This window comes from Harpegnathos saltator, unplaced genomic scaffold (assembly GCF_003227715.2).
Source record: "Harpegnathos saltator strain DR-91 unplaced genomic scaffold, Hsal_v8.6 scaffold562, whole genome shotgun sequence".
In the NCBI taxonomy this organism is placed as follows: Eukaryota; Metazoa; Arthropoda; class Insecta; order Hymenoptera; family Formicidae; genus Harpegnathos; species Harpegnathos saltator.
In genome coordinates, this window is record NW_020230385.1 from 305,075 (window position 1) to 324,969 (window position 19,895).

A 19,895-nucleotide genomic window follows, 5' to 3' on the forward strand; every position below is an offset into this window, starting at 1 on the left:
CGTACCCCTACGTGTAATTATGCGTTATATCCGTTTTTTTTTGCGTCTTTACTTTCTATGTCAGTTACTTCGCTCGAGCCGAACCACATACCTCGATCTACGCTTTTTACGCTTTTCTTTTCTTCTTTATTTATCCAATATTGATAAACACCGACGAGTTCAGCTATATCAGTTACAGAGAGGAGGGGTCAAGGTTGTGCCCTGTGAAAAATGGGTAGGTTGAGACGAACCGAAGGGACTTCGCCTCGGCGAGACGCGAAGCCTAGCTGATTTCCGAGATCGAGAGAGGCCAGAATGAGGTTATTTTGAGGAAGAAATTTTTGGAAACACCAACGCTTTTAGTGGCAATCGAATGATTTAAATGTCGACAGTGGAAAAACGGACAGAACGTGTCTTGATCTAAGAAGCAAGGGACATGAAGAAAATTGTCTGTCCTCTTTGCAACATTTAGAATGGAAGAATGTGATTAGAAGGAAATGGAAAGAAGGAGAAAAAGCTTTCACCGTTGCAAAAAAGAAAATTACTGATTCCGCGACCTCGAAGATTAACGAAACTTAATGACTCGACGAGACAAATCCCCGCGTCAGTTCTCATCAATTCGCCAATTTTTCACCGGGAGCTCTCTTCGCTGGAGCGCAGGGGGTGAGGTTCTCTCACGGGGCGATCCCACATACACACGGTTACATAGGACTTCTTCGACGACACAATTCAAAAAATAATTTTTCATTTTTAGTAGAAAGATAGGCGGGGCATTTTTTTTCGTACAATACGGTAAATATTATCGTTTTCCATTATTATTACTATATTCCTTTTCATTATTCTTATTACTTACCGTTATATTATTATTATTATTATTATTATTATATTATTCATTATTATTTATCATTTATTATTTATTATTATTATTATTATTATTTTCTTCTGGACATTATTACTTCGACGCATCCCATTACGACTGTCGCTCGTCTCGTCTCGTCACGTCGCGTCACCTCGTCGTTTCGCGTTCGACGACGTCACTTATGCGATATCCCTTACTCGTTTACGTGATGCCGATTACTATTTACACGTGTCTACGATGTCTACGACAAATCGGTAGGTTCGCTTATACTTGCGGCGCCCGGCGCGGAGGTTCGCATCAAATTTAAAATCGGTAAGGCTCACGCTCAAGCGGGATGATCGCCGAGCGGACAAGTGGAACGGCGCGGCAATTGTCCAACCACGAGATCAAAATAAACCGCGCTTTAATTTCAATCTTAACCGCGTTTCGCGCGACGGCTATCGAGATGAACGATCGGTCACCTGTGCGATTAGTCTTGGCGAACGAATCTCGGCAAATCTCACGACTGGCGGACCGACGCGCCCCGCTCCACCTGGCCGACGTGCGCTGCTCTTAGCCCGCTTGATCTTACTTTGAAGTACGAAATTATCTCTAAGGTAAACTCTACGGATTTTAGAGCTGACGGAGCACGCGGGCGCCGCGCTCATACTTGGCTCTGCAACATCCAATCGCGCGCTTCGCGCGTGCCGACGTCGCGCGTGCTATGCATCCGGCCGATTTGAAGCGATGATAGTGTGTACGTGTGTGTATGAATGTGTCAATCGTGTGCGTAGGCCTGGCTCGAGATCAACGTGCACCATCCGTCTTCGCGCGAATGTCGCGTCTTTCTCTTTCTAAGAAGAATAAGATCCCCAGCCGCGCTTCTCGCTTGCGCGACGCGTCCGATCACTTCGCGACTCTTCCCGATGCGCGAATCTCTTCACTTCGCGCTCGCGGGATCACGTCGGGGATGCGAGTGAATTTCCTATACGCGTGTGTCGTGTAGTTTGTTCCGGTACACTCGGCGCCGCGGACACCTCGCCGTTCGTTGGACCGACGCTCGCTAATCATCTTCGACCAGTCGCGCGTTCGTTTCCCAGTTATGCGTTTCTCACGACTGTTGGTTGATCTTTGGTTGGAGAGCTTGACGCTTCGCTCATGCGTAACGCGCAATCGGCAGAACGGCAAGGAAAATGTTTACAAGCTGATACAAAGTTTGTGTATAAAATTTGTTGTATAAAGTTTGTGTATAAAATTTGACGTGAATAACTAATTAGAAAGTATATATATCCATATACTTTTGAGTATTTGTATTATAATTATATAATTGTTACAATATAATAAATTACAAATGTTAAATACAGAGATTGTAGGCTTTTAAGCGACGCAATACTAGTATAACCTTGAACAGCGACGTTAAGGTTACGGGAAGGTCATCTTGAATGTTTTAAATAAAAATCCGCATTTTTATTAATAATAGTATCCTGATTTTTGTCAACTTGATGAGTTTTAAATTTCATCAAGTAACGTAAATTAATGTAAATTAGGGCACTATTGTGAACACAAAGAGTCTCTAGTAGCGCTTTTTCTTCCGGCAAATAGTTACCGAGATATCGCAAATTAAATATTGAAAATAGATTTCTTTTAAATATCTAAAAAAATATTAGACAAATAAAGAAATGTTTCAAACAAGAAGTTGTTCAAATTAATTGGTAGAAAAAGATAATATAATAAAAAATAGAGGTTTTCATAAAAAAAATTCAAGGTAACCTTCCTGTAATCTCGATGACGCTGTTCAAGATCGTAGTAGTATTGCTGTGTGATGCGTCACTTGAAACCCTTCGACTTCTTTATTTAACATTTTTTTTTCCTGCATATTTTCAAAGTTATTCAGGTGATTTGTCTTAGGGGTGCCTCGCCCTGTAAATGTAATTTTGTAACAAAATACTTATCTTCCCTTCTACTTTTTCGATTAATGGCGTCGTGAGAAACGCGGAGCTACAATGACAGACGTGGCTGGTCGAATATTTGTGATAATCGTCAGTCTAGCGAATGTTAAGGGACATCCGTGATACCGGATGCAAACATATAAAAAAGCGGTGTCGACAGTTTCACTTGAGTTTTACGACCATTCTCTCTCTCTCTCTCTCTCTCTCTCTCTCTCTCTCTCTCTCTCTCTCTCTCTCTCTCTCTCTCTCTCTCTCTCTCTCTCTCTCTCTCTCTCTCTCTCTCTTTCTCTCTCTCTCTCTCTCTCTCTCGCTCGCTCGTTACGTTACGATATTTTATCTACATTTACCGTTAAGTTCGAGTAGCTATATTTACAATTGCTCGTCTCGCACCTAGTACATCAATTTTTGCGTCATGTTAAAAATATCTGTTGTATATCTATTTTCCACGTTTGTCTCTCTTTCTCTCTCTCTCTCTCTCTCTCTCTGTCTCTCTCTCTCTCTCTCTCTCTCTCTCTCTCTCTCTCCCCCTCTCTCTCTCTTTCTCTCTCTCTCTCTCGCTCTTGCTCGTTTTCTTTTTTTTCCTACAGCGTCTCACGACGCGATCTACGGCGACGTCCACGGACATTGTTGAAAAACGTGTCCACCCTCGGTCGAACGCGTCCCGACTAGAGAATGCGAGGTGAGAGCGACCCGAATAGAGTGCAATTAGACCCGTTAGCGTAGAACCATCCTACGTACATGCACATCATACGAAGAATCCCGTTTTAGCGCACCGTCCCGAAGAAATGCGGGAAACGAATACGGCGCTCGCTCCGCGACCCCGAAATACAGCAAAACCTCTCGGAGGACAAAACTCGTTCCCTGAACAATCTCAGAAATATTTCGCGGAATCTTTTCTCTACCGTCCTCTCGCCTCGCATCGTCCGACCTCGACGCGTCGACCGCGACGGTGTCTCGCTGTCTCCTGCGCGCGCGTACGCGTGTCTCATAGACCCTGTTGCGTGAAAACATCAGCTCAAATTCGACCGACGGTTCGACGAAAGTCCGACAAAATGTACACGTATTACAAATTAAATACTCGAGCGTATTTAATTTTACCTCCCCCTTCCTCTCTCTCTCTCTCTCTCTCTCTCTCTCTCTCTCTCTCTCTCTCTCTCTCTCTCTCTCTCTCTCTCTCTCTCTCTCTCTCTCTCTTACTGCCTCTTCTTCTGTTTTTATTCGCGAAAACGCTCTCTACCGGATTTCGTCGCGGACGGCACCTTGAAAGTTCACGCACGCACTTTCGTCCTGTCACACCTCTACGCGTCGAATCGTCACCTCTGCCTTTTTCTCTCTCTCTCTCTCTCTCACACACACACATACACACACTCTCCCTCACATTCTCTCTCTCTCTCTCTCTTTCTCCCTCGTGTCTCTCTTCCTTTCTCTCTCTCTCTCTCTCTCTCTCTCTCTCTCTCTCTCTCTCTCTCTCTCTCTCTCTCTCTCTCTCTCTCTCTCTCTTTCTCTCTCTCTTTCTCTCTCTTTCTCTCTCTCTTTCGCTCTCCCTTTCTCACCGCTATAAACTAATCACCATGTAACAAGCTTTATATTCTTCATTTCGTTAATAATGCGACTAGCTTAATTTTGACACTTCACGATCCGTTCTCAGCACCCGTCGTGTCTCCGGCACGGCTGATCGAGGCATCATGCAAGGATCGATCGCGATCGCATGGATGCGCGTTTATGGCACATCGACGGGCTAGGTTGCGCCAGTGGACACCGCTGAGGGACAGACGCATCGACGCGTGCGTCCGTGGTCGCTCGTGGTAGATCTCCGTACATCCCGACGACGAGCGCGGGGAGAAGAGGCGGGAAGGAGGGGGGAGGGGGAGATTCGAGGGGAGAAAGTAGCACAGACGAACATCGAGACGGACGTCCTTCCTCCCGGCTGTTCTCCGACGTGCTCCCCCCCCTCTCTCTCTCTCTCTCTCATTCTCCCGTCCATTTGTCCGTTCGAGCTCTCACATCTCGGATTCACGCGCGAATCAAGTCCCAAACGATACCCCGAACTCGCGTGGTATCCTCGAATCACGAATCGTGCCTGTGAGTCCTGTTGCGCCGGTTGCCGCTCTTCCGCCTCTTCCTCTTGGCGTCCCGGGTGAACGCCACGTTGCCGGGGTCGTCAGCGAGCTGCGGGTACCTGTGGACGCTGTGGATGTCGACGCCCTCGTAGCCGTCCACGGTGCCGCGGCTGATGAGCTCGTCCTTCTCCTCCTTCGACCAGTCGCCCCTACCTTGAAAACCGGACATCACCAGCTGCTTCTCGATCTCCCAGGCCCTCTCCACGGCTCGCTTGTGCGCGTGCTTGAGAATCCGGTGGCGTTCTTGTTCGGGATCGGCCCCGTACTTGATCACCACCGCCGCGTCCGGGTTGTGAAGCCTCAGTTCCTTCCAGGTGCCGGCGCCGTGCTCCGTCGTCTCGTGCGTGGACACGTTGAACATGCCGCCGAGCCGGTGCAGCTCCTCCATGTCGTCGCGGATCTTGAGTGCGTTGTCCTTCACAAAGTAGAAGACGTCCTGGTCGTGCACGCTGAAGTGCAGCGGCAAGAAGTACGAGTTGTTGAACACGGACGTCACTACATCCTGCACCACGCTGTTCACGCCGTCCACCACGCTCACCAAGGCGCGGCCGTCGACGCGCGATACCAGGATACCCTCGCCGAAGACCGCGCGGCGATGCGCCACCCGCGGCAGCAGGTTCCTCGTCTTCGGCTCCAGTTTCAGCAGCGGCTTGGGCACGAAGCCGAGGTCGGAGAACTTCTCATGCACGCGATTCACGATGCACTGCAGGCCGGACATGACACCAAAGTCCGGGGTAAGCTGCGGCGACGTGATGGTGGCGCTCGGCTGGTACACCATCTGCTTCGTGTACTCGGAGCCGAGCATCGAAGAGATGTCGTAGCCGTAGAGCTTTAGCCAGCTCGCCAGGTCCGTCATGTACTCCACGTTCTGCTTGAAGTTGATCGGGTCGTTATTGCGGAAACGGTAGATGAAGATGTCGGTCGGCGTGGTCAGCTCGTTGGCCATCTGCTCCCAAGCCGGAGTCATCCATTGGCCGAGAGTCGGGTCGTATAGTCGTTTGTTTAGGTAGATGAGCTTGGTGTTGGGGTCCAAGAGGCCACCGTGGAAGTCGATGGGCAGGTAGAAGTCCGGGTTGGTGTCCTTGATGATCCTGCCGAACGGCGTACGTCGCATCTCCTTGATGAGGTTGCCGTTGGTGTCGAAGAGCGCGAGCGGCGAGCCGTTCTGATCGGTCGCGACGTAGAAGCGTTGCTCGGACGTCTCCACGGTCATGAGGAAGTCGCGCGAGTCGTAGAGGAAGCGGAACGTCTTGGACGACTTGGGGAAGTGCACGTGCGTTATCAGGTCCGGGGTCTTGGGGTTCGCATAGAAGAACTGCGTGATGTTCTCGCGGTCGTCGTTCATGGACACCAGGCGGCCGCGGTCATCGTAGAAGTACCAGATCTGGAATTTCTTGTGCTCCGACGAGTGGATCAGCTGACCGCGCGAGTTGTACCTGAGAGAAGGAGGAGGAGCAAGTCAGCGACCTGGTGTGTTTATAATGGAAGGATATTTTGCAATCGATAGAACTGCGATCTATCTCCCTTTCTCCCTTTCTCATCCCACAAATTTTCATCCAAAATAAATGTTCTCGATGTAATGTTCGTTTATTGCGATAAAACGAAATTTCACGGAACATTTTACTCGTGACGTCGCAACGTGAAATATTTTTCGTCGTACCAGACGATGGAACAAGAATACACAGATGAAATGATTGAATCAACCCTGCTGTTCCGTTCGGGTCTATTTGACCGAAAATCATTTTTATTTCTTTATTACATTTTTATGTAATGAGTGAGTGCTCTGGTATTTCGTGGTTTTGTTTTATAACTCGAGAACATTAGAATTTTGGACCAAAAAAATTGTTATTATTTTTCCGTTTTTTGTTTCTAAAATTTTATATTATTACACACATGGTGTTTGAGTCAGTAGTTTGACTCGATGGGAAGAAATTGGTATATCAGTAATGTCAATTAGAACTTAATGTTTTATGACAAAGAGGATATTATTAGCTTGAGTACGAATTATTGCATTATACATCAATATTTCTGACAAATTCAGTCATTATTTTCAAGAATATTATCAAATATTATGAGGGAAGAACAATTTTCAGTGTTTTCAGTGAACTTCAAGAACAGTTGGAATGAAAGCAAACTTAATAAAAGAAGATTATTTCTGGAAGATCTTGGTAAATCTCTTATAAGTGTGAATGTTGTTAGGAATGTGCAAAAGTTTCCATCGTTCACGTATAGACGGCATTGTGAATTATTTACATGAAAATTGCAACGTATTTTTGTTAAATTATGTCAGTATTAGTCAACCTGCATAGAAACTGATGCATAATAAGTTATGTTCATTGATATAAACATTTTTAATTCGTATAAAGATGGAAGTCGATAAGACGCATATTTGTCATTGTATGCTTTTTGTATTTCATCAGCGCAAAACAGCTGCCGAAGCAACCAGAATCATTTGCGAAACTTATGGTGAGGGAACGATAGCTGAAAGTTCACGTCGTAAATGGTTTCGGCGCTTTAAAAGTGGCGGTTTTGACTTGAAAGTCAAACCGCCACTTTTAAAGCGAAGTCCGTGACACGACACACCGCTACGATTCGAGTCCCGATAATACATCGGAGCCTTCGTTTCCAGCGAATGCAATAGTGCTTCCTTCGTTGACTCAATATTGTCCAAGTCGATATAAGGGTGTCACAGAATGGTCGCATACGCGCGACTTACGTCTCGCTGATAGTAGGCCGTTCAATGCTGACCCAATAGAGCTAATTATTGGTGCCGACCTGTACGGTGCAGTGCTCCTTCCTGGCTTGCGGAAGGGTGCGGCGGAGCACCCTATCGCCCAAAACATACTATTTGGCTGGATTCTTTCCGGGCCAGCGGGTCAGGACGCTGCATCGCCCCAGTTGCAGATTCACCATTGTTCCGTTGTCAAGGACATCGGATTTGACCTCCAACGATTTTGGGACGTTGAGGAACTGCCTCCAGTTACGCACTGGAGCCCTGAGGAGAGTGCTTGCGAGGAGCATTTTAAGCAAACGCATACGCGATCTTCAAGTGGTCGTTATATTGTTCGACTCCCATTCAAGAACGGTCAATTGCCAGATCTCGGCACGTCTCGTGCGGTTGCATCAGCGTGCCTTCGGAGTCTCGAGCGACGTCTTCACTCTGATGCAGAGAGGACAAGCGCCTATGCCGACTTTATGTCCGATTATCAGAGCCTGGGTCATATGGCTCGCATTTCTGACGAAGCGAACCCGCCGAAGAATGAGCCATACTACATTCCCCACCACGCGGTGTTCCGCGAAAACAGCATGACATCTCGATTGCGGGTGGTGTTCAATGCTTCCAGTCCTTCGTCCAATGGGAAGGCGCTCAATGACTTCTTGTTGGCGGGTCCCAAATTGCAATTGGATTTGAGTGCCGTCATCCTCACTTGGCGACAATTTCGGTACGCACTTACAGCAGATATCGCGAAGATGTATCGGCAAGTGCTCATTGATCCGCGAGACATTGACTTTCAACGCATTCTATGGAGGGCCTCTACATCCAACCCAGAGGAGGAGTTTCGCCTCTTCACTGTCACATATGGCACTGCTTCCGCTCCGTTTCTCGCTATCCGAGTGCTGCTACAACTCGCAAACGATGAAGGCGCAGAGTTCCCGCAAGCAGTGCCCGTTATATTGCATCAAACATATGTGGACGATTGTCTGTTTGGCGCAGATACCATACCTATATAATACCGTCGGCCCTTCAAACCCGCGATCGGTTTTGATCGCTCTCTTGTCACGAGGCGGCTTCCACCTGCGCAAGTGGGCGAGCAATTGCAATGCGGTACTGGAGGATATCGATCCTTCCGATCATGGGCTCGCTCGCAATAAGGATTTCTTGTCCGACGAGCCTCTTAAAGTGTTAGGCATTTCATGGCTTCCGGAACAGGACGTACTGTACTTTAAAATAACGCCACCCGCAAACTCCGGTCTGACCAAGCGGGAAATTTTGTCCACAATTTCTAAGCTGTTTGACCCACTGGGATGGGCAGCCCTAGTGTTGGTTTACGCAAAAATATTGTTGCAGCAATTATGGGCACTCAAATGCGGATGGGACGAGAGGGTTCCCCAGGCTATACAGCATGATTGGTCGCGTTTTCAGGCGCAACTTCCTCTGCTAGAGGAATTCACAATTCCTCGTTGGGCCGGACTAGGTGCAGGTTTAGTTCGAGTCGAAATTCACGCGTTCGCAGACGCGTCTACCAAAGCGTATGCTGCCGTAGTGTATCTACGGATTGTCACGAACGCCGAAAACGCTTCTGTGGCGTTACTCCTCGCGAAATCGAAAGTCGTGCCGCTCAAAACAATAAGCGTGCCGCGCCTCGAGCTGTGCGCAGCCTTGTTGCTCGCACGGTTACTTCAATTTGCTAGCTCCACGCTGAGTGTTTCCTCATTGACATGTCATTGCTGGACGGATTCCACAATAGTGTTGGCTTGGTTAAGTCATCCGCCCAGCAGGTGGAAGACTTTCGTGGCGAATAGGGTCGCCAAGATTCAAGCGATTACTTCTAATGCTACTTGGTGGCACGTTCCGACGCAAGAGAACCCTGCCGATTGCGCTTCTCGTGGGTTATTACCCGAGGAGCTCTTGCACAATCCGCTGTGGAAGTCCGGTCCATCATGGCTGCAACAAAGTCAGGAGCGGTGGCCAAGCTCCACGCCTCCACTGGACGCAAGTCTCGAGGAGCGAAAGGAGTTATCAGCACATGTTGCTACTACAACGGAACCGTGGGATCTACCACATCGATTTTCGTCCTGGACAAGGCTGTTAAGAGTAACAGCATATGTCTTCCGCTTCACTCGCCGACTTCGATCGAAAAAGCTCGGCGATGATATTGGTCCTCCTCGAGGCACGCTGGCGTTAACTGCATCCGATCTTCAATTGGCCAACCAGTATTGGCTCAAAGTCATGCAGTCTGATTCTTTTCCTGAGGAAATTGAGCTCCTTCGTCGGAACCGCCAGCTGGCGAAATCAAATCCGCTCTCGAGCTACAACTTATTTGTAGACTCAGACGGACTTCTACGTGTCGGAGGAAGACTTCGGCACGTCAAGATTCCGGATGCGAGAAAACATCCCATTCTCCTCCGAACTCATCCTCTTCTCAAATTGATCATTCGATTCTATCATTTGAGCAATTGTCATGCCGGGCCCCAGTTAACTCTCGCTGCACTACGCGAAAACTACTGGATCCTTCGCGCCCGCGCGCAAGTCCGATCTGTGCTACACCGCTGCGTTCGATGCGCGCGTGAGGGAGCCAAGATCACTACTGAGCTCATGGGCGAGCTCCCGGAGATACGAGTAAATCACCAGGTTCGAACGTTTGTTCATACCGGCGTCGACTACGCCGGTCTGATCGCCATACGCAACGCCCCTGGCCGTAGACACAAGTCTCACAAAGCATACATTGCCTTATTCGTTTGCATGACCGTAAAGGCTGTCCATATTGAGCTCGTAAGCGACTACAGCTCATCCGCTTTCATCGCGGCATACCATCGTTTTGTCTCACGGAGAGGGTTGCCAACCTCTCTCTATTCAGACAACGGCACAACATTTCAAGGCGCTGAAAAAGAACTCCGCACTGCCTTTCATCAAGCAACCCACGACGCGAGCGTGCTGAACCGCGTCGCAACAGAAGGAGTGCGGTGGCAATTCATTCCTCCTTCAGCGCCGCATTTCGGTGGACTTTGGAAGGCCGCCATCAAAAGCGTCAAACATCATCTTCGACGCTGCATCGGCAGTCAGACGTTAACATTTGAGGAAATGACCACCCTCCTATGTCGTATAGAAGCTTCGTTAAATTCTCGGCCCATTGCCGCAATCTCTGATCATATCGATGACTACAATCCGTTGACCCCGGGTCATTTTCTGATCGGGACACCGCTCATCGCTGCACCGGAGCCCCTTCTCCAACTAAGCGAACACCGCCTATCTCGTTGGCAGCTGGTCCAACGATTGTCGGAGGACTTTTGGAAGGCATGGTCAGCCGACTATGTTAACGGTCTCCAACAGCGCCCCAAGTGGCACGTCGCACAACGCCTTACGCAGATCGGACGGATTGTCCTATTGCGAAACCCGCATGCACCCCCTAGTCAGTGGGAGCTGGGCCGCATCATCGCCTGTCATCAAGGGGATGACGACCTCACTCGGGTTGTGATAATACTGCTAAGTCCGAGTATAAGAGACCGATTACCAGGATCTGCTTCCTTCCGGTGGACGTTAATACGGAGGATGCAGTTACGCCGAGCACGGCGGGCGACCCCAGCAAGCGGTCTGACCCGGAAACCCGTAACGATCCACCTAACGGTTTCGACTGAGTTCAGTCGAGGCGGGCGGTATGTTCGGAAATGAGCAGGCAATGACATAACATCACGTTGCCACAAGCAGCATCATGATTGTCATCAGGTCGCGGCCGCGTGGCGGACAGCCTGGCTCCCGTTGGTTTCTCGCAGGCGAGCACGCGGCGCTCCCGCCGACGCTCCGCGCGTGGCCACTAGTGCCGTTCGCGGCCGCTACATGACGCGCTCACTAGTTCCGCTGCTCGCAGCTAAGAATCGGCCGCCCGGGTGATATAACCGAGCGCGATCGCGAGCAGCGTGCCTTCGCATAGCACAACGCCGATTGTGGCAATCCCTGGTGTTTGGTCTGTGCGACTTATAGCGCCCGTCCTTTACCGACGTTCTCTCTAGGCTTTCCTAGAGCAGTTTTAGTGCTTAGTCGAGATTCAAACCAACGCACTCTCTACACTCTTCTGAGTTGACTGCGGTGCTAATATACCCTGCTGGGTTGAGGCTTTATGGTTGAAATCTGTGTTCAGCTGTGAGTTCCCCCTGCGTTGCCACGCTTCAAGAGAGCGGGCTTTGGTCGCCTCCGTGTGGAACAGGTGAATTCTCTGTTTCCAAGCGTCCGTCGAGGAACTTGGCTTTCAGGAGCGGTGGTACCGTCTCCTTCAGAGTTTGCGAACTCTCTCTCACTTCCAAGTATCCGTCAAGGATCTTGACGATTTGACGAGCGACGCGATCGCGTCTTTGAGCACGCTGAGCTCTCTCTTCACGCGTCCACAGGACATCGGCGCTCCGCCGCAGGAACGACTCAGTCGCCTCTAGCGTGACAGAGCTCAGCATTTTCGTTTGCTTGGCCACAGTTTCTTTTCTACCGTGGCATCTTGCTGGCCGTTGCGTCCAAAAGGGCAGGCCTTCCGAAACGACGGAGGTCGTTTCACATTAGCGATCGTCGATCTATTTCGTACGAGCGTTGCTCGGATTTCTCGGTTCGGATATACGACCCGAAAAGGCCGCACGAGATCCGAGTCTACTAGCATCTCTAACTCCGATCCTTCTGACAAGGGTGTTCTGGCACCCCTGCGTCACGGCCGTTCAACCACCTGACGCGGCAACAATTGATGTAAACATTTTTAATTCGTATAAAGATGGAAGTCGATAAAACGCATATTTGTCATTGTATGCTTTTTTTATTTCATCAGCACAAAACAGCTGCCGAAGAATCATTTGCGAAACTTATGGTGAGGGAACGATAGCTGAAAGTTCACGTCGTAAATGGTTTCGGCGCTTTAAAAGTGACGGTTTTGACTTGAAAGACGTGGAGCCTACCAGGCGACCGCAAAAGATAAGTTCGGATGACTTGGAAGCGTTATTGCAAGAAGATTCGACTCAATCGAGTGTAAAACTTGCGAGAAAGATACATGTTAATCAGGGCACTATAATTCGACGCTTGTATGAGATGGGAAAAATTCTGAAAGAAGGAAAATGGCTTTTCCATGAATTATCCGAGAACACTATTGCCAGTTGAGTTATCATTCGCCTTTCGTTCGCCAATAGACACAAACACAAGTCTTTTTTGTATTGAAATGTAACCGGAGACGAAAAATGGATTTATTACGACAATCCCAGTCGCAAAACATCGTGGATAAATCCCGGAGAACCTTCTACATCACAGCCAAAAAGAAATACCCATGGTCATAAGGTCCTCCTGTGTATCTGGTAGAAATGTAAGGAATGCTGTATTATGAGTTGTTAAAACCATCTCAGACTATCACCGCGGAATTACACAGTCGACAATTGAGGCAGTTGAATGAGCAATTGATCGAGTAACGGCCATATTTTGCGACAGAGCAAAACAAAGTGATTCTTCTGCACGACAATGCCAGGCCTCATGTTGCATTGACGACCCGGAAAACTTTAATGAAATTGCAATGGAAAATCCTATCACACCTGGCATATTCTTCTGATATTGTCCTATCGGATTGTTTCTTATTTTGTTCTATGCAGCACAGTCTTTCTGGTACATGATTTCGCAATGTTGAGCAAGTGCAACGATTCATCGATAACTTGATTCACTCTAAGAACAAAGACTTCCATTATCGCGGTATCCATCTTTTACCTGAAAGATGGCAGGAAGCAATGGATAATGCCGGAAAATATTTTGATTAAAGATACTGTGTCATTTATAATAATATTAATAAAAAAATTAATAAAAAACATTGCCTTAAAAAAGATGGAAACTTTTGCACACCCCTGATATATTAGGTAAATCGAAAAATTCCGTCCGTTTAGCGACAAGTAGCTATAGTTAGAACTGTCGTTAACCTGTTATGTCTAAACGAAGCTTAATAGTTTATTTTGACATCTGTCAATAACATTCAATACATAAAAGTATACGTTTGCATCAATAACATTGTTTTTCACTGCATCGAAAATGTCGAAATTTGAGCCAAATAAGCGTCATTTGCGCGAAGTGTTAATCTTTTGCTTCAATTAGAAGAAAACTGCAGCTGAAGCTCATCGAATGCTTGTAGAAGTTTATGGTGATAATGCTCCTTCCGATAAAACATGCAGAGAATAGTTTCGACGCTTTAAAATTGGTGATTTTGATGTAGAGAACAAAGAGCGTTCTAGACGGCCAAGAGTATTCGAAGACGAAGAATTGCAGGCATTGGTGGAAGACCCATGTCAAACGCAAAAGCAACTTGCAGAAGCACTAAATTGTGCTCAATCTGTCATTTCCGATCGTTTGAAAGCCTTAGGAAAGGTTTACAAGGAAGGAAAATGGGTGCTATATGAACTGAAGCCAAGAGACATTGAAAGGCGAAAAACCACCTGCGAAATTCTGCTCGCTAGGCAACAAAGAAAGGGGTTTTCACATCGTATCATCATTGGGGATGAAAAATGGATTTATGTTGACAATCCCAAACGTCGAAAAACTATTTGCGATCCCGACCAACCCTCAACATTGACGCCAAAGCGGAATATCCACGGAAAGAAGGCAATGCTCTGTATTTGATGGGATCAGAAGGGTGTACTGTACCATGAGCTGTTGAAAAGTGGTCAAACAGGGGATCTCTACAAAGAACAAATGACCTGTTTGAGCCGAGCATTGCTCGAAAAACGACGAGAATATGAAACTAGACAGCATAAAGTGATTTTGTTTCAATGACAACGCTCGGCCTCACGTCACAAAATCTGTCAAAGAAACGTTAGAAGCACTTCGCTGGGAAGTGTTACCCCATGCGGCTTATTCACCAGACTGTGCCCCTCCGACTACCACTTGTTTCGGTCGATGGCACACGCACTTACTGAGGAATGCTTCAATTCTTATGAGAACGTCGAAAAATGGATCTCTGACTGGATAGCCTCCAAAGATGAGTCATTCTTTCGCCGCGGAATTCGTTTGCTGACCGAAAGATGGGAAAAAGTCATCGCTAACGATGGACAATACTTTGATTGATGTACCTTTTCATTTTGTTTCTTAAATAAAGCTATACGTTTTGCAAGAAAACGGACAGAACTTTTCGACTGACCTAATATCAAGAAAATATATGCCAAGAACTGAAGAATCGCATAATAATGTAATGAAAATTCAAGAAGCAAATCAAGCCGTTGCTTCAGGGTCTATTGCGCCTATCAATATCAAGCGTGCTCGTTGTAATTTTGCCTATCAAGTAATGACAATAAAACAAATCTTTCATGTAATAGTCATAAGAAACACGCTTATAAGTGACACGAGAGTCACTTGCCAAACAGCCCCAAATAATTAAAAAATGTTTCTCTTGCTTAGTTTTTTAACAAATGCATTTTTATCCTTATTTTTATTTGCTTTTGAAATTTCAGTAATAACAATTTATAACAGCTCTTTTTGTTGTTATACCTCTGCGAATATATAAAATAATAAGTTGGGTCATATTGGCAGTACAACAGTATAGTAAATTTGAACAGAACAGCAGTGTTAACAGTAACGAGCAATAAACGAGCCAGACGACGCGTTTTGCTCAAAGGAAGCAAAGTTTCCATTTCTTGTGACTTAAGATCGGTCCTGAGAATCGCAAGGGAATTTCCCTTGTTTTCATGGATCTTAGAACCTAATTTCGGTTCCAAGGACTGACAATACTGTGCGGATGCTTCTTTTTCCGACGATAATGGCGACTGTTCAAAGAACGAGAAGAAACGTACCTGTACTTGTGTTCGCCGCGAATGACGACGAAGCCGCGCCCGTCGTACGAGTTGAACTCCACGTCGCCGTACTGGACCACTCGGTCGCCACTGTCGTAGCCCAAAGCGATCTTCCCGTTATGCCCGGACACGCCGATCACGTTGCCGTTCTCGTCGTACGCATATTGCCAGTTGTTCTCCGTGTCGGCCACCTCCAGCACGTGACCGTCCGCGTTGTAAGTTATCTTCTGCATTCGAGAGCCCTCCTTCTTCTCGATCGCCTCCTTGCCAATGGTGAGCTTCCTCATCTTGATGCGATTGCGATTGTCGTACTCGAGCTCCATGCGGAACACGTCGAACGTTCTGATGTTCATCAGCACGGTCTTGACGCGGCCGTGTTCGTCGTAGTCCGTCACCGTGAAGAACTGCTTGCTACTGTCTTGCATGACAGACCTGTTGAAGAGGTTCCTGTATATCCGGAGATCGCCGACGCCCTCCAGCACGCCGAGATTCTGATTGTACTTGAGGCGAAGCTGCGGAAGCTGCTTGCCGTTGATGTCCACCTCGATGCCGGATATGCGCGCATTGCCGTCGTACTGATAACGGTAATGAGCGTTATCCATGCCACTCTTGCTGCTGAACTTGATCTTCTCGTCTTTCACGATGCCGGCGTGGTACTTGTACTCGATGCGCATCTCAAAGTTTGGCTCATTGATATCGATGCTGCGTACCAGACTGGTGGTCTCTTGATAGGTGTAGTGTATCGACGAGAGCCCTGAAGAAAGACGAGTGTCATTGCTTGTAATCGCAATATGCGAGACTCAGCACGAAATACACGTGACAAAATTGTACTTTGAGAATTTAATTGAAGTTAACGGAGCTAAGAGGTCGGCATTGTTTTTCAAATCATTTCGAATAAACTCTTACACGAAAGCGATTTATTTACTGAAAGGGGAAGACCTGAAGCGCATCTCCGGGATTTCGATAAGCTTACGTCTATTGTGAAAAAACTAGAAATAAAAGATAGAAATAAAATTTCGAAATCATCGAGTTGACAAAAGTTAGGGTACTATTGTAGACACATTCTCGAGACCAAATGGAATAAAAATGTCTAGTAAGCTAAATATTGAAAAGTTACCAGGTTTTCCTTAAATACCTCAAAATATATTAAGCAAATAAAAAAATGTTTCAGACAAAAGTTATTCAAATTGGTAGAAAAAGATGATGTAATAAAAAAATGGGTTTCCATTTACGATTTTAAAATTGATCTTAATTTAACCTTGAAATTTGACCCCTAAGTCAAGTTCAAGTTCACCACCAGATACTCATTTCCAAATCCTAAAACTTTTGTATTTAACATTTTTTTTTTTTTTTCAAAAACGGCATCCCTTCAAGTTAATTTGGGATACCTATCTTTCTAGTACATCCTATATATATGTACATGTCTTTTATAATTCATAAATTTTGCTGTAATTTATGTTAGATTATACATATTCTGTTACAAATGAAATACATTACAAATATACATTATGAATAAATTTGTATTATATTATATTCTATATTTAATTTATATTGGAAACATAAAAATATATAATATCAAAATTTTCAATGAATTATATAATTTCTTGTAAAACCTCCAATCGAGCATAAATCTATTTCTCACAAGTGAGAAAATTAATAATGTTAGCGGATAATCGCGATCGCGTAATTACTTACCGGCTAGCGTCGTCTCTAGTTTCCCAGTATGATCGTAGACGTAAGCGACCTTGCCGCTTTGATGCGGGTACACCTTAGCGAGAATCTGGCCGTCGTCGTTGTACAAGATCTCATAGGGATGCCTGTTCATCGGCGAGTAGTACTGATACTTGTAGAATCCAAGAGACGTTTGAAGCGAGAAGGTATGAATGTGTCCTCTCGGCGTGGTCAGCGATTGCAATGCTCCCGCTTCGTCGTACTGCAGTAGATAGTCGCTGCCACGCGGCGTGGTGACTTTGAGCGGCAAGCTGCTGAACATGTCCTTGAAGGCGTACACCATCGACGTTCCGTCGCTGTACTTGATCTCGTACAACCGGCCGGATCGGTCGAAGCCGTAAGTTTCGCTGATGTCGCCCCACGTCCAACTGGTCAGTCTGCTGAATCGATCGTACTCCAACTCGACGCCGGCGAAGATGCCGTTCCTCGGGCCCCACTTCACCGGTCTGGCTGTCCTGTCGTACGTGACGTTCAGCAACTCCACCCGATCGTCCATGAAGACGGCTACGGAGTTGGTCTCACGGTCGTACTCGAGGGACAGCAGGATCTCGCCGTTCACTCGGAGCTTCCTGCCGACTTGGGCGACCGTCTTCGAGTTGCCGCGATTCTTATTTCCCTGAACCTTGCGCAAGAAATACCGCCACTCGAAGCGGTTCGCCAGATCCCCAGCGATCTCCGTTCGCTGCTTAGCCGGGACAGGGTAGCTCTCGCCCAAGAGAGGCTCGATCTCCGCCAGGATCGAGTACGGCATAGTGTCGGTGCTAACGGTGTGAGCCCATGACGTCACTCTACCGACCGAACCATCGGCGAGGACCGTCGTCCTTTGCTCAGCTTCGCCGACCTTCGTGACTACCGACGAGCCCTTGATCAGCATCGAGACGGGCTTCCTGTTGTTCTGCCCGACTTTCACGATTGCGCCCTTCAGACTGAGGTCGAAGGTCAAGCTGATCACCTTGCCGGTGGGTGTGACGGCGCTGGTCAACCTGCCGAACTCGTCGTAGTTGTAGACGTAGCTACGGCCAGTGCTGTCAAGCTTCGTCTTCAGCAGCCCCGTTGGCCCGTGATAGTCGAAGGTGACGTTGTAGTTGTCGGGTGTACTCAGCTCGTGCAGCATTTTCATCCTGGACATCCTGAGCCGGCACTTCTGCCCCTTCGTGTTCTCAATCGAGTTCACTTGGCTGCTGTAGTCCCTCAGCAGGAAGACTTTATTGCCGGCCGCGTCCGTCACCGTGCTGAGTTTGCCGTTGCTGGTGTTGACGTTGTACGTAAACAGATACACGGTCTCGCCGGTGAGGATGTTCTTCGTGGCGATATGTTGACCGAAACGGTTGAACACATAAATCTCCTGCGTGTCGGGCGCGTAGATCTCGTACTCCCGTGCGCCGCTGGCGTCCGGAATGCTTGCCATCACCGAGCGAATGCGGTAGTTGGCCTGGTCGCCGATATGCACCACCCCATCGGGCGACACCGCCACGGCGGATATCGTGTTGAACTTGGAGGTGGACGCCAAGTAGTGGTCGGCCTCGAAGCAATCGCAGCCGCGTTCCAGGCAGTTGCACTTGGACTCGGCGCCGGCGTACGGCGAGATTTTGCCGTCGGTGCCGATCACGCGAACGCGGTTGATCCTCTGCGAGTCGCTCTCGGCGATGTACAGGTTGCCGGACGGCCCGAACGCGATGCTCTGCGGCATCACGAGGGTAGCGTGGGTCGCGAGCTCCGTGTCGAACGAGGACGACGGCGAGGCGCAGTGGAGCGGCCGGCCAGCGACGACCTTGACGCGACCGTCCGGTGCCAGCTGGAGGACCATGTGGTCGTCGATCATGTGTAGCGAGTTGTCCAGAGGGTTAATCGCCAGCTCGGTCGGCCATCGTAGGTGCACCTCCTCCACGTTCAGCGTCCCTTCACAGGGTATCGGTTTCCAGTGAGACTTGTGCATGTGGTTGCCGATCACGGTGGTGATGATGCCGTCGCGGTCGACCATTCTGATGTTGGTGCCATCGGCGAAGTAAAGAACGTTGTCCGCCGAAACAGCCACACCCTTCGGATAAGCGAGTTTGGCGTCTCGCGCGAGCGCGCCGTCGCCGCAGTGAGCCTCGTCGCCGGGAAGGCAACGTTCCCCGGAGCCGACCACCGTCTCCCAATTGTGTTCGGGGTCTGTGTAGTCGTTGGTGTCGCGGACGCGGATGATCTGGTGGGATTCAGGGTCGGATATGTAGAGCACGCCGTCCAGCGGGCTCAGAGCGATGTGGTAACGATATGACACCCTGGTCGCACTGGAAAGAGACATGAAGAGGTTAAAGTAAGATGGATTGGACTGCTGATGAGACGCTGTCTTGTAATCTACAGTAAGACAACGTCATATTTCTACGCACAAGGCATCTCTTCTAAAGAAACACGACTCAACAAGCAGCAACTGACAGTAACGTTATTTTCATATTATAACTTTCCTCGCGGCAATATGAACGTAATATAAACACATTTTGCATAGCCACATTGTTCAGCGTTGTTGAAGCTACAATACTGATATCATGTTACTGTGTGTTGAACGGAGGAAAATTTTATTGAATAATATATTATACTGAATCGCGGGACTGGGATACATTTATATCAAAGTTTATATATAGTACAAATTTATATATTACTAATTTATATATTAATATAATGCAATATTTATATATTACAAATTTATATATTAATCAACGCAGCTTGCACACCTTTTTAACTTTACAATATGAAAATTTACATCATAGATGAGATAATTTTTCATGCTAC

At 47.6% G+C, this 19,895-nt stretch overlaps 1 protein-coding gene across 7 annotated transcripts in view; it reads right to left on the bottom strand.

Moving 5' to 3' along the window:
- Positions 1-4,532: 4,532 nt before the first annotated feature.
- The window catches only part of Ten-m (teneurin transmembrane protein Ten-m), a 787,615-nt gene continuing 772,252 nt past the window's right edge, over positions 4,533-19,895 (bottom strand). For all 7 annotated transcript variants that reach the window (XM_025303695.1, XM_025303697.1, XM_025303698.1 and 4 more), the window contains 3 exons: positions 17,088-19,396; positions 15,393-16,146; positions 4,533-6,322 (listed from right to left, as the gene is read on the bottom strand). In XM_025303695.1, coding sequence (XP_025159480.1) covers positions 4,834-6,322; positions 15,393-16,146; positions 17,088-19,396 — 4,552 coding nt within the window. In that variant the 3' untranslated portion in view covers positions 4,533-4,833. The remainder of the gene's footprint in view (positions 6,323-15,392; positions 16,147-17,087; positions 19,397-19,895) is intronic.